Source organism: Drosophila montana, unplaced genomic scaffold (genome assembly GCF_035044405.1).
Source record: "Drosophila montana isolate Dmon_TW-CO22-7 unplaced genomic scaffold, ASM3504440v1 contig_3200_1, whole genome shotgun sequence".
NCBI classification, from domain to species: domain Eukaryota; kingdom Metazoa; phylum Arthropoda; class Insecta; order Diptera; family Drosophilidae; genus Drosophila; species Drosophila montana.
Window position 1 is genome coordinate 8,585 of NW_026998080.1, and position 15,072 is coordinate 23,656.

The 15,072-nt window shown below is 35.6% G+C and overlaps 1 protein-coding gene across 8 annotated transcripts in view; it reads left to right on the forward strand.

The window, feature by feature from the left end:
• Positions 1 to 10,352: 10,352 nt before the first annotated feature.
• Positions 10,353 to 15,072, forward strand: part of SLO2 (slowpoke 2) — a 37,219-nt gene continuing 32,499 nt past the window's right edge. For all 8 annotated transcript variants that reach the window (XM_064686230.1, XM_064686232.1, XM_064686233.1 and 5 more), the window contains exon 1: positions 10,353 to 10,454. In XM_064686230.1, coding sequence (XP_064542300.1) covers positions 10,363 to 10,454 — 92 coding nt within the window. In that variant the 5' untranslated portion in view covers positions 10,353 to 10,362. The remainder of the gene's footprint in view (positions 10,455 to 15,072) is intronic.

Here is a 15,072-nt window from a genome sequence, read left to right on the forward strand (position 1 = left end):
GTGAGCGTGTTTCACGGTTGTGACAGGTATTCAAAGGTGCCCAATACGAATTACAATTTACAAAATTAACCACAGTGTTGGCAGAATTAATCAATTTCTGGGCATAATACATAAATAACATGCTAATGAATTTGACAGCTTGATATTACTTGATTGATGTAAATAATTGCAATAATTATTGAAATTTTAGCATGAAATGAAAAATAAATAAAAAAGTAAAAGTAATTAGTATATTAAGCATAATTAAATAAATCAACCCTTCCTCTTTATTGGGTAAATTTAATTAAAATAAATATATAAACAATAAATACTTAGATACTTGTTTTATTTATTATATAGAGAACAATACAACAGAAAATAACAATAGAAAAAGAAAGTTAAAATAAATATTTATCAAGTAACATCAAGTAAATTATTATTAAATTTTAAAAAATGTACTCATATCATTATTAAAAATTTAATGCAATTAGTATAAATGTTTTCTTATTGAAGAACATTAAAGTGTTAATGAAATACATTTTTCTGCAATATAAACTGATGTTTAAATAGTTAAAGGCAGTCATTTTTTTAATTCACATGAATACATATTAAAAAAAAGAAGAAAACGAAGACTTCAATAATAAAATCATTATAATTCCAAAAAGCGTTTATAAAGTGATCAAATAAAGTCAATCATTATATTTAATTAATAATCAGACCCAGTCAAAAGGGATATTCGATTGAAAAGAGCTGTCTACAAAAATTAAAAATACATTTTCCTAATGAAAAGTGTTTACAGATACATGACAATATTAATCTTACTTAAAATCTGAAACAGTTACGAAAAGTGTTAACAAAAGAAACTTTGCTTAAGCACTCGGGCACCTTGGCGAATTGGATATTAAGTTAGTTGGCTGGTTGTTTCAGTTACAGTTTAAGCCTTTTCTGAACTGGCTGTCATGTTGAGTGAAGTGTCGAGTTCACTGATAAATTGACTTTGGGTGGAATTAAAAGTTCAAAACTTATCCAAAACTTTTGCAAGTCAACTGTGTTAAGGCAACTGTCGACACGTGTCAACTAATAACCAAATATATATATATGCATGCAAATGTATCTATACCATATATGTATATCTGACATATTAATGGCAAAGCAAATGCTACAAAATGTCGCTTGATTTTGGCTTTAAGCCCAAAACAGCAATGATTAAATGCAAAAGAAACAGCAAAAGCAGCCGAAAATTGAAAGGAAAGACGGCAAATTGAATTCTATTCAAGGGAAAAATTAACCAAAGCTGGGGGAAGGGCTGGGAACGTGGTCGAGCTAACCGAAGGCGAACCGCGGTCCAAGCCAATGTCTGTGGGCCATATAATTGAGTTATTTAACTTGGATTCAGTCATTTTATTATTATTAAATGGCTGCTGTGACAACAAGCTGAAGCTGTTAATGGCGGCACATAAAAATGAAGCTTGTCACATAAATAAGAATGCGCGTGTGTACGTGTGTGTGCGTATGTGTGCGTATGTGCGTGTATGTGTGTGTAAGTGTGGGCGACTAAGCGCCGCAATGATTGTTTTAATGGCTACTTGAACGGAAATTAACTGACAAGAGCAGATAAATAAATACCAAAGACAGAGACAGACAAAGTGGGAGAAAGAGAGAGAAAGAGATGGGAGGGCGAGCGGGTGGCACTTTAAGAGTTGGGTTTTGTTTTAGCGATGACAGCTCGCCATTTTGGGCACTCAAGGACCCAAAGACAAAGCACACGTGCGCCTTAAAGCTGCACCCAATTACATAGATAGCCGAGCAGTCAGGCGTGAAGCACACACATATTTTGCACGTTCTGCGTATTTATACAAATATTTGCTTATTGAAATGTCAAATAAGCTAATTTTCCACATAATTCTAATCCTAACACACACACACACACACACACATTTCAGTTGTCGCTTTGCACATAAATGACAAACAATTTCATGTGTAGATAAACACAACAAAAACAACAACGACTACGACAAATTTTGCACATGCAAATTGCCAAATTGCTTTTTAGCCTGTGAGTCCGGAGAATATGCAAAAACAAAAAAACATAAATTTGAAAGATGTGCGCACTTGTATTAGCATAAATTTTATTCGTATAAACAACAGAAGTCTTAATGCCAAAATCTTAAAACCAAAATTGCTTTCAAAGGCAGCAGCAAATGTCAATTAAAGTGCCTCAATTTAAGAATTTGGTGTGTTTCTTTAATTTTTTAGTTAGAATTTAAACTGTATAAGGTTTAAGCTACAGACGGACTGTTCTTTAATTGGATTTTTTGCCTGCGTGCAAAGGAGAAAAAGAAATTCTAAAAAGTATTTTAAAAGCTTATGAAAAGTGGTTAAAAATAATTTTAAAAATGTATTTTTAAAGCTTATTAAACATGGGTAACAAAACGTGTATTTGAAGTATTTGCAGTTCTTTATCGACATATAAAAATTCTGGAAGCGAATACAAGGTGTTCTTTTTATTCCATTGGCATATCTTTATTAAAATTAGTTTACATTTCTTCTTTCTAAGGCCTTTTATGGCGCTTGCCAAATTCTTTGTCAAGCTTAAATGAACTTCTGTGCCATGTTGATTTTAACTTAAGTGAACCGATTTAAAAAGTGGCATTTGAAAACAAAAAGAGGTCAAACTTAGATGGTTCAGCTTTGTGGTTTGGCAGTTGAAAGTTAGATAAAACAATAAAAATCTCAATTTAATACCAATTTAATATCAATTTAATCAAGTTAAGTTTTTAAAAGATTTTATTATATAAAATCAAATAAAAATTGTATACAACAATAATATCTCAATTTTGAATATGATTACATAGACATTAAAAAAATTTAGAATTTGGATAAATATACAACTGCAGCTGAGCTTGTTTGAAATATATCCCAGCAGTATAATTTTTACCAAAAGCTGGCTCTAAACTTCTTCAACGAATCGGTTTGAAAGTTGTTTAAATGTGTTTTAGCGTTGAACGTCAGAAAATAGGACTTCAATTTTAAATAAAAACAAGTTAAACGTTTATAAATTGTTCAGAAAAAAGTTGCTCACATGTGTTGCTGAAATTGAACACAAGGCTTAGTTGGCTGAGGTAATGTTCACTAAGAACCAGTTCCCAGCTGTCTTGAGCATGTTCATTTAGTTGTATTTGTGGTTTATAAGCTGCTAAGGAGTCTAAAAAGCTTTGTTCAAACTAAGCTGCCTGATAAAAAAATATGCATTGTGTGCGATTTTCATTAAGAATCAGTTGCCAACTGCCTTGAACATGTTCATTTAGTTCTGTTTGTGGTTTCTAATCCTAAGAAGTATGCAAAGCTTTGTCCAAATTAGGCTACCAGCTGGAAAAGATGTTTTTATACAATGAGCTGCGCTGTTTATTCACTTATGACTTCATTTGGGCCAGAATCGACCCCACCTCATAAACAATCACTTAGGTTCACGTGGCGGCCACTTCACCTATGCATGTTGGCCATTTCACATTTTTACATACGGTCAAACGCACGCACAGCCGCCATATAAACTGACAGAGTGAAACAAAAGAATGGCGAAGAAAGGAAATGATGATAGATGGAGGTGCGGGGAAAGCGAAAGGGAAAGGGGGAAACGCCAAGGAGCAAGGACTGCCGCTAAACGCTTTGTAATGCGCTTTTGTGTGTTCGCCCCCTTGTTGTTTGTCCAAGTGCCATTAAGCTGCTCAAGTGATAAATTCGCTGCTTACTTGAGTTTCTCTTCTGTTCGTTCGGCTGTTGTTTAGTCCGCACTTTACACATTTTCACATTCTTTATTTCGCACACCCTGTGCACTTCGTAATGGGCATCATGATTCTGTGCTTCTGTTTGTAACAGATAAATGAAGGTTTTTTTCGACCCTATCAAGTAAATATACAACATCTGCAGCTGCATTGAGCTCTTTCTTTCGATATTCCTCAACCGCACCGATAAGTTTCGATTAACATAAATTTCAGCTGCAATTTCGTGCCCCTTACAGGGCATCTTCGGAGCTGCTCAGTTTGCAGCACTTCAAACTTGATTTTTTTGTAATTTTCTTGTTGTTTTTTTCGGTTCAGAAAGGTCGCGTGCGGTTTTGGCCAAGTTTAGAGCATTGATTTATGAGAAGAGCTTTGGCGTCTGTTGCTCCTTTTGGTTTTGAGGGCATTCGCCTACAGCCCTCTCGTTGGCCATAATGACGTCATTTGTGCAAATTGCCCATTTAATAGCCCACGATTGCTTCCGCACGATTAGATGCCAGAGTCTCGACCTTATATATGCTAAGTCAGGCCAGGCCAGGCCAGGCCAGGCCAGGCAGCAACAGTTGTTCGCGACCAATGTTTGCTCATGTATTTTACCGGGAGGCATTTCCTTTGGCTGTGTCACGAGTCGCGCCCAGCTCCGGTTGACGCCTACTTTAAACTGTTGCGCACTTTTTTCAGGCAGGGCGTGCCGCCGCTTGCCCCCACGCACCCACAGCCGGCAAGCCCCTGGCTGGCTGTCTGCCAAGCATTTGACGTGGGGCACGCAACTTGGCCAGGTTGTTGTTGTTGTTGTTGCCCGTTTTGCTGGTTCGCGTGGGAAATACCAATGTGCGGTTACGTTCTGTATATTTCCTGTTAACTATTCGTAATGCTAATTTGGCCATTTGGAAATTCTTAGCGAAATGCATCATACTTCAGTTCAGTTCAATGAGCAACGCGGCCAGTGGAAGTGTGCAGCAAACACATGAAATGAAAACCCATCAAAATGGCAGACTATAAAGGATATATAAACCTGATATATAAATATATAGAAATATATATCATGCTTACTTGAATACTTTATCAGATTTATGTGCTGCACATAAAACAAAGTCCTGCCATAAAGCTGAGTACATGCACAAATCATAAAACAAAAGCTCCGAGCACATTTTCCAACCTAAAACAAATGAAAAATGATGCACTTGAGCCTTATTGACTAACAGATACCCTGTAGGAACTAAACAAAACGAGGTTCAATTATCAGTCAAATAAAAATTTTAAATTTAAATTCTTTAACGCGCGTCATATTCGGAGTGAAGCCCAGATCCATAGAATTGAGTTAACTTTATGAGATATTCATCTCCTCCTCCTCTCAAAAAATTGTCTCATAATGTAGAAAGTTAGTTTCAGTTCAAGATTTCTGAAATACAATATAAAACAAATGTCTTATTTGATAGAAAATATCAGTTTGAGCTCTATTTCCATTTAATTCACTTATAAATAGATTATTTTGTTTGTATCCAGTCTTACCTAATCCAAATACTTTTATTTATTAAATTAAAGAGAAACTTATCAACTTAAACTCAACTGAAACAAAATTTGAAGCGAGTTGTAGAGGACTTGAAAGCATCCTTCTGGAACCCTTTTTAATCATTTGAATGGGCACATGGTATACGAAAATGCTAAAGAGTAAATAAGTAACCCGAGTGCGAGTCCACGAACTGTGACGTCCTTTGTGGACTGGACTTCCGCGAGCTCTCAGAGTTCGCTTGGTCAGTTCGCAGCTGGCAGCTGCAAAGGTCATGGGTTAACAATGCGACTGAATTAAGATATTTTATTGTTGTTGTTATTGTTGCTCGGGCGTCTATGCAAATGGCAGGCGAAACAAAGGCCCGAGTCTGAACAATAAAATGAGACAGTTCGAAAATTATTTAAATTTTATGCGCAGCCATCAAAAGCTAGCCAAATTGATTTGTTTGCTAGTTTACAATGGAAATGCGCTATATATAGTACATAGACTAGGGAATTGGTAGCCTCCGTTCTCTACAGTTCAATGCACCGCAAAAAATTTGTTGAATATTTAAATGTTTGCATACATTTGGGCAAAGTTGAACACTTGTTGTGATAGACAGCATGTGACTGAGTGTGTGTGTGTGTGTGTATGGGTGTGAGACACTGGGCCAATCGATAAACCTAATGAGCTATGAGCGCACCAGCACAGAGACAGAGTTTATTCTAAAATTAACTGTCGTGAAAAAATAGTTCGGAAATAACTCATACGCCACGTTGTGCAAACAAAACTTGTATATTTCCGCTTAGCAAAAAACAACATTGCTTCACTTGTTGTTCAAGTGTTTTTCTATTATTTTAATGCATTTTTAATGCAACTGCAATTTGGCTGAGTGCAAGTCGCATTATGATTGATATCATACCAGTGCATAGAGCGATGAGAACAAATGGCAATTGATGCATATTTTAAAGAAGAAAAATGAAAAATGAAACAAACCTGAAAAATAGCGTTAAGTGTTCGTTCATGTTGTACAAATTTGGGTATTTGGGTCAGCTGCCTGGGGCCTATGCTGCGTATACTTAACTTATAAGCCTAGCTAAAGGTGTAAAATATGAAAAGGTACTTAATGTAATTGGGGCACAGTCATGTGTGTCGAAAGCACAACAATGGCCATTAAATGCTAGCATTTAGTGACAGACAGACACACGCACACTCTCACACACACACACACACTCATAACGCACCTATTAAACACGCGGCAACAGCATAAAGCATAAACATGCTGCGTATACTTAATGTGCGCGTGTGAGTATGTTTGTGTTTGTGTGCTACAGGGAGTTGCCGGGCTTACTCATGTCATACTCGAGTTATCAAAACCTGGAAGTGCTTCAATTAATCACAGGAAATTCGTCAATTATTCAGCACTTGACATGACTCAAGAAAATATATGTACACAATATGCAAATTGCATTCAGCTTTTTGTTGTGATAAATCCTGTCAAAATGCAATATTATTTACAATGGGTATGATGCTTGGAAAATGCGTGAAAACCGTAGATATAAGCTTAAATGAACGGCTCTGCCTCTTAATAAGTGTTTTATATAAAAGCTTAAGACTCATGAATACATTATTATATATCTACTATAAGTATAGGCATATTTTAAATTATTTATATCACATATTTATTTATTTATATTTATACATTTTCATTAATTTTTCTATTTTAAAACAAGCGAATAAAATTTACAGAAGTTGCCGAAGGTTAAATTTAGATTATTTATTTATTTGATGTATGTTGTTTTAGTCGTGAGATAAACGGATAATTTATACAAGAGTGAGCCATAATATTTTATGTTTGTATTTAATTTACTTTATTTCTATATAAATATATCGATGTATGTAGTTTTTCCCTGTTTCATTTTTCAATTCACTCCATAGAATTGTATATCAAATAAGTTTCTAACAAAGTTTTAAATTCCTGGAAATAAACGGTTACGCATATTAATTTTGAATGACTATTGTTGGTTCTTTGGCGACCTTTCCAATAGTTTAGCTACTTTTATTTTTGCAAAGCAATTTGTACAATTTAATGCAAAGCTCAAACTCGAGTCTGTAGCCAAACTTTCAACAATTTATGATGAATCTATATCATGTGGAAAGCATTTTGATTCTTCTTCGTAGTGCAATCAAATGTATATTAAACATTTCTTTTATTTAGATTTCGTATTTCTGTCTGACTTCTTTTCAAGTAAAATATCTGATATCATAATTTTTAATGGATTCCTAATGAATGTCGCTTTCTATTATTTCTGTCACGATTTTTGTGTATTTGGTATTTTTCAATTAATAGACGGTTTTTCTTGAGTCCAGCGCTCTTTTCATGCTTGTCATTTTTGTTGTTATTTAATTGGCAGCTCAGAAAGCTTTGTCTTAAATATGCATGAGGCAATTGCAAATCGATACGTGTCCTTGCTGGCAAAAATCACGGCAGGAGCGCCCAGCGATAACATTTTGTATTTTTCTTTTAATTGAAAAGGACGCTGGACTCTCGAGCCGGCTCCTCGGGTCAAGTAAATGGCCATAAATTGCAGCTGCCCGAGACAGCAAATTTAAATTGAATATAAAGACAGAGCAGCAGGCACAACTTAAAGCACTCACTCCCTGCAAGAGCCTTAGTTATCCTTGCCTTAGCCCTAAACCCAGTTTAAACCGTAAGCCAAAAGCCATTATGCTCAAACGCCAACGAAACCACAAAATGTTGCTTGGCCATTTAAGCAGCTGCTGTTGGCCTGGTCTCAAAGCGGACAAATTGGCAGTGGTCCGGTCCGTGTGGCATTTGCGTTTTGATTTGACTTTGCCATTGTACAGTACTTTAGTCATTTATCAATATGTCACTTAGTAGCTATTGTTTCTAGGGGGTTCTAAGTGCTCTCTGAATCTGCGAATCACGTCTGATGACTTTGACTTTGACATTTGAGCCACACACCCACCCACAAACACACACACACACACACAGACAGACACACACGTACAGACAAAATTCGCTTAGTGGTCGCGCGCTGAGTGTCAAAAATCAAGACAAATCAAATAATTTGCATTGTCGTCTCGGGCGGCGTCAAATTGTCTGCATTACGTGCCCCGTTTAACACCGAAAAACATAACGACAACAACAAAGTATCTGCTGTGGCTTCTTAAATATTTATAACATTCCAGCTATTTAGGGCGCATCCACAAAAATATGCTACACACATTTTTCACATTTCACTTGAAATTGGAGATGGCAGCGTTTCACGCACTTTTTCCATTTATAAAGCTCCATTCATAAATTTAGGCAAATGAGAAAAGAAAAGAATGTTGTCGTGTAATAGAAATTATAAAAATAAGATCTTTAAATTTTGTATATTTTGAAAAGAATCGACAATTTTCGTTTTAAAAAGAAACTAACTAAAATACTTCTAAATTTCCATCAATTGGAAGATATTCATAGCACAGAATAAAAAGAAACCATAGATGTTCTGTTTAGAGAATAGAAAATCAAATTTAATCTGAGAAGTGTACTTTAATAAAAATTATAATATATTTTTGTGGCTTGTCTGAAAGATAAATATATAAAAAGAAAATATTACCTGGGCTGTTTTTGTGCTCCGCCAGCGAAATGCGAAAAGTCACGAAAATAGCTGTTATAATTAAGAAAATATTAACAAGGCATTTAGGTCCATTGATGGCATAAATTGATAAACCAACGCAATTAAATGTCAATTAAATTGTTTATAATTGAATTAAACATTATTACATTTCACATATTTCACGCTCAGCGAGTTTATCCAAATTAACGAATGGCCTGCAAATGGGATTTAAGCAGTAATTAAAATATGAGTTAATATCATCAATTTAACAAATTGCCAGCGTGCGTGACCTGTGGCTGAATGGCGCAGAAATTACCCAAAGAAGCAATTCAAAATTGCGTAAACATACAATAAAGCCCTTGTATGATAATAATATCCAGCATTAAAACGTATTCAAATGGGCATGAGTTTTTATAAGAAGAGTCTTAAAATAGAGTTGACAATAACACAGCTTGAATTGGGCATAAAAGAAACTAATCAGGCTCTAAAATGAATATGCGAGCTAATTGTTTTCCGTCAGTGTAGAAATACAACGCCTAAAGCTTTGACTAACTCTTAAGCTGATGTTTAAATGTGGGCAGAAGTTAAATAGAGCTGATATTTACTCGCGTACTTCCTGCTTATGTAAAAGCCAATTAGCATTATTCCAGCTTAAAGCTTTAAGGCGCTTTCAAAGCTTTAAACAGCTTTTGCTTGTGTGCGGACGTAAGCACAAAGCGAGGTTTTCTTACAATCAACAGTATTTTATGCTGCTACTTTACACTTAAACTCGCTGAAGCGAGGATTAATCGCATGCTTTGTGAGTCCCATTCAACTAGTGTCATTTCGATACTTACAGCAACGCCGTGCCCATTTGACGCAAGGCTGTGACGCCAATAAATTTATTAAATGTCCAAAGTGCAAACAATTGACGCGGAACACGCACACACATTCACACACACGGACAAAAATTATATTGAAATCTGTAAGGGCGAGAGACAGTTTGTGTGTGTGTGTGTGTGTGTGGCGGGGTGCCTCGCTGCGTTCTGAATTGCGTGTTCAAACAACAAATTAATTACAGGCGGGCAATCAATTTTGATTAAAGTAAAACTCCGGAACTGTCAGACAACTGTCTTAAAGTATATTTGGGCTACATCGAATATTCCGTTTAGAGACTGCAACTAAAGGGAAACTAATCGAATCAATTATTAAAGCAACTAACTGAAACAACTGAGCGCACTCAAAATCACTTGAATAGTATATTTGACACATATGCATTATAAATGCTGTACATCATAAGACATCACATCAATCGAATATCGTTTATTCTCAATTAGCCAAAAATATTGTTACTTACCGAAAACCCGCTCACAGTTCGTATATTTTAGTGTCTATCAAAAGTTATAAACTTAAAAGATTCATACACATACAACTGGGTGTATGTGTGTGTGTAAGTGTGTGTGTGTATGGCTTATGCGTGTGATATCTAATTGAAAACGACTGGCCAATGGATCATCTATTATGCAATATGGCGGGCAACAGTCGCAACTCGTCCTACAATTGTCTATCATCATGGGACTCCTACGATCGTATACCCAGGTATGTATTGTGTCCTGTCAAAGGACTCTGCCCAAATGGTTGATACATCCGCGAAAGCAACTACTCTAAGGCTGCTCTCTCTCTCTCTCTGTCTCTGCTGTGCAACAAATCAAATTACGTATACGCAACGTTGTGGCTAATTCAATTTTTGTTCTATATTGATTTTTAAAGCACTGCGCCACGTTTCTTCAGACGCGGCGTCAACTAAATGTAATAGAAAATAGAAAAGCATTTAAGTAGCAATCATAAATTGATTGCCATTAGCAATCAAATCTAATCAAATTTCAACTAAAAGCACACAACACAAAAGACAATAATAGTGTCTCAAGTGTGTGTGAAGAAATTTACAGCTGAGCCAAGTACTCTGAGCACCTCAGTTTTGTGCAAATTTATTTTTAGTTCAGTTTTTAATTACATTTTCAGCTCCAGTTTCAACTATTGCGCCATTTAGTTGAACAGTCATTCAAATAATTAAACTAATTGAAATTAGTTTAAGCTAACACATTTTATTGTAAATACATTTCGAACGAATTCAAAGCACAATTGCTTAGCTGTTGTCTGTTCGATTTCAAAGGGTTTCCACAGAAATATATATGTATGTATCTTATTTTTAAAAGCGTTTTCAACTCAAATGAAAGGGTAACAGAACTTTATTTCACTGGAATAAACACAAGAGTGGCATTACGATGGATGTTTATCTATTGTCAATATCATTTGAATTGCTCTGAAATAAATGAAGTGCACTCAATTTATTAGGCGCTGTAAATTCAAGTAGTCACTTTTGGCTCAGTGAGACCTCTCACATTCAATTTAAATACATTTCTCTTAATTCAATTAAAATTATACACAAATTCGCACTCAATGTTTGTTGGGCTGAATGTCAACTTTAGCTGTTATTTAAATATTATTTGAAAGTTTATTAACTATTTTAATATATAATTGAAGACTTCTATCATTTAAATAAACTGTCCATCAATTTTTGGTATTTCACATAACTCATTTTTAATTTTAATTTTTAAACAAATTTTCTTTACTTTGAATCAACTATTCTTAAGGCAAGCTTTTGCTCTTTTGGTAACTATCTTTAACATTTATTTAAATTTAGCATTTTCACTATTTATAAAATGTTATGCTTTATATTTAACTTCACGCTTAAATTTATTTATATATATATACATTTAAATGAAAGCCCGCCCTTTACTGCTGACCAGCGCAGAGCTATGCTGTCATTTAATTGACTTTGCTAAGCTAAAAAGTTTTCATCTATTGTTTTAAAACATTAACTTAGTTTTGGCGTTAATTTGATTAATTTTAATGTGACGATGGGGATTACGACCAAAGTTGGCAGAAAACTGTCGCAGTTTTGTATATGCGTGCAGTTAAAAACATGGACAAATTTATTTCATTTGTTTAAAAGACGTCGAATTTAATTGGATTTTGGCATAAAAAGTACCGAAAGTACTTTAAAATTGATATGCTGTGGCTGGTAAAAACTTTTCTATTTTCATGCACAAACATACAACAGCAACAAAACACCAACCGCTTGTGCATAGTATATGAAGTTTTTATGATAGAATCAATATGCATACGTATGGTTGAATGCTATGCAAATATTTGCACAAGCATCGACAAATAATTGAGTGAACTAAACTTGGAAAAAGCTGTGCAAAAGTTTGTGGCAACAGTTTGTCAAGAGATATATGTATATTGTCTACATATGTTCTCTAAATGTATGCATGTATGTAAGCATGCTTGATGAGAGGCGACAGTGCGTATGCGTAATGTGCAGAACTCATCTAAAAAATGATTGCATGCAGTTGTGTCTGGCTCATCAAGTTTGCGTGTTGAATTTAAGGCCTGGCATCAATTTACTGATGGTATTTTTCTTCTTTTTCTTGTTTTTTTGCTTTTTTGCTCTTCTTGCTGAAGCACTTATTATAATGTTTGCCTTGTGGCCCAACAAATTGCGCGCTAATGTGTTTTTGTTGCCTCATCATTTGATTAGGGCGTCAAATTTAATGTTGATATTGAATTTAAAGCTGAGCCCGCGGCGTGGCTGCCAGCTCTTTGCTTTTACCTACATACATATATATATATATATATATATATATTGTTTGTACCTTTTATTGATTTTTAAATGTGATTTTCCTTTTTTCTTCGAGCGTTTAGGCCAGGCTGAGAGCTGGCTCACATTTCTATTAGCAACAGCGCCATGTTTACGAACACACAGATTTGATTACAAAACTTGATTAAATTTCACTTTGAAAGAGATTTTTCTTAAAGCACATTTTGGCGAAGCGTGGTTTCTTTCTAGGCCCAAAAATCAAAGCGCAACAAAGCTCCTCTATGAAATACCTGGCATAACAATGAAGCGGCTTTTGTTCTTATTGTTGTTGTTGTACCGTTGAGAGTTGCCCGTTGGCCACACAAAGGCACCGTAACACAAAGGTCTTATGTATACGCCGGACATCAACAACGGCTCAAAACGAGCTGTTTTTGCCACTACTCAAAGGGTCGATGCGGTTGCTTCACAACCCAATTGAGTAACGCTCGCCAGTTTGTCTCACCAGGTTAATGGTGGCTCTTGAAGGCGACAGGGCGTCGCTAGGGCCTGACCTGATGTATATGTGAGACACAACTCGCTTATTGCATTTCGTGTTGTTGTTGGACCATTAAACGATGATGCTCGAGTGAGCTCGAAAGGATATAAAACAAAAGCGCGTGTCCTCCTTAAATTATCCAGCAGTGTTTCGGTTTTGCGTTAAGTGCTTGACGATGGAGCTGCATACGCGTTGATTGCCCAAAGCCATTCACATTGATTGTGGCCCATAAAAAGTTGAGAGCTTTTACAGTAAACTCGCCTCAGTGCGCACATAATTACAGCCAAACGCTGAGATAAAAGTCAAATAGTGAAATTGTTTAATGGCCACTGCATGGAAATGCAGTCCAAACTATCTACGGCTGCGTGAGGTGAGGTCAGCTCGAAAGGAAAACACAGAAAATAATAATTAGAAAATGGAAAATTTACATATATTATAGCCAGAAGTCAGGTACAGTCGCTGGCAACTAATTTATAGAGAACAAGGACAGACAACATTATTCTATAGCAATGACAAATAAACACTAAAAATCTACACAATTAATCTAATTCAATTAATTAAGCTGAAGTTTCATATGGTAGATATTAGATGATTGGTTAGAATACATCAAGAACCTTGTCACAAAATGTGCAGCACATAAAGAAATTAGATGTTTGATTAAAAATAGAAATATATATCACACATATATAACACACATCATTAAATTTATGGCTCTCAGAAAAGTAATTATTTTTTTCTTGGTTATTTTATTTTTTTTTTTTTTTATTACGTATAATTAAAGGTATACATACTTCCGCAATTAAATTCTACAACATATGCATATAAAAATTTATTTAGCTTTATTTAGTCAAAATTTAATTTTACGTTTTTGTAAGCATACAAATACTATTTAAAGATATGTTTCTGTTTCTCACAGAAAGCTCAAAAACAAACTAATTTATACTATATATTTTTATAGAAATCGTAAAATCCATTAAAAGCAACTTTTAATAAATTCAGAAAATGCTTAGATTTCAATAACTTGTTGTTTAAAATTAACTGAGGCCCTCTTAAAAACTGAAAGATTACATTATTATTAAAATAATAAATTCGTGTTATTTCCAGCAAATGTACCACATAATGAAAAAGCCAAGAGCTTTTACAACTATCAATCAATATAAGTTGCTCGCTTTAGCTAAATAAGTACTTGCATTTATTTTAATGAAATGTGATCAAACACTTGCAGCTAGTGTCATTGCACCATATATAAATGTTTGTTGACATTTCTTTTGGGAAGTTGCGGGGCCGAACATCAAAGTCGCCTGGGTTCAATTGCTGCTGCTGAACTTTGGCATTGTTTGCTCCCAAGAGGGAAGGTGGGACGGTTGCCAAAAAGACGATCCTGCATGTGTTGGCTGTTGCCGCTGCCAGCAGCTGGTTGCCCTTTGATTGGCACAGCGAATGTTGCAAGCATTAGTTGCTGCTGCCGCTGCTGTTGCCGCTGTCACCAAAATTTACAAGCAGTTGCAAATTATTCTTGTGCCGCGTTCAATGGCCGAGTGGAATGAACCCCGTCAGCGAATTTCCGTCTGGCAGTTCACAGGCTTTAGCCACAGGTCAGAGTTGATTGTATGCAGTGGCACGTTGTGCGGTTGTGCCAAGTGGCTGTGGCATAACTGATTGGTCACCAGCGGGGCGAGCGTTAATATTGTGCCACGCACTGCAGTCATTGCCACTTGCGGCCCACGCGGGTGCCATTTATTCCGGCTTGGCTCAGTTTATCTGTGCGTGCATTAACCTTGACATGAATATGCACAGGACCCCAGAGCTCTCGGGCTGTATTTGTGTCTAGTTCATAATGTGTTACAAACTAGCTGCAAACAAAACAAAGCTTCAGGTTGGCAATTTATGTGCTTTGTATTCAAATAAACTTTTGTGTTATTTTCTCTTTTTTTTCGGCACAATACCCCCAGACTGCGTCGTCTTTAATTACTTAAGACCCGACCTAGACAGACAACCAACTCGCAGTGCGCCGGACT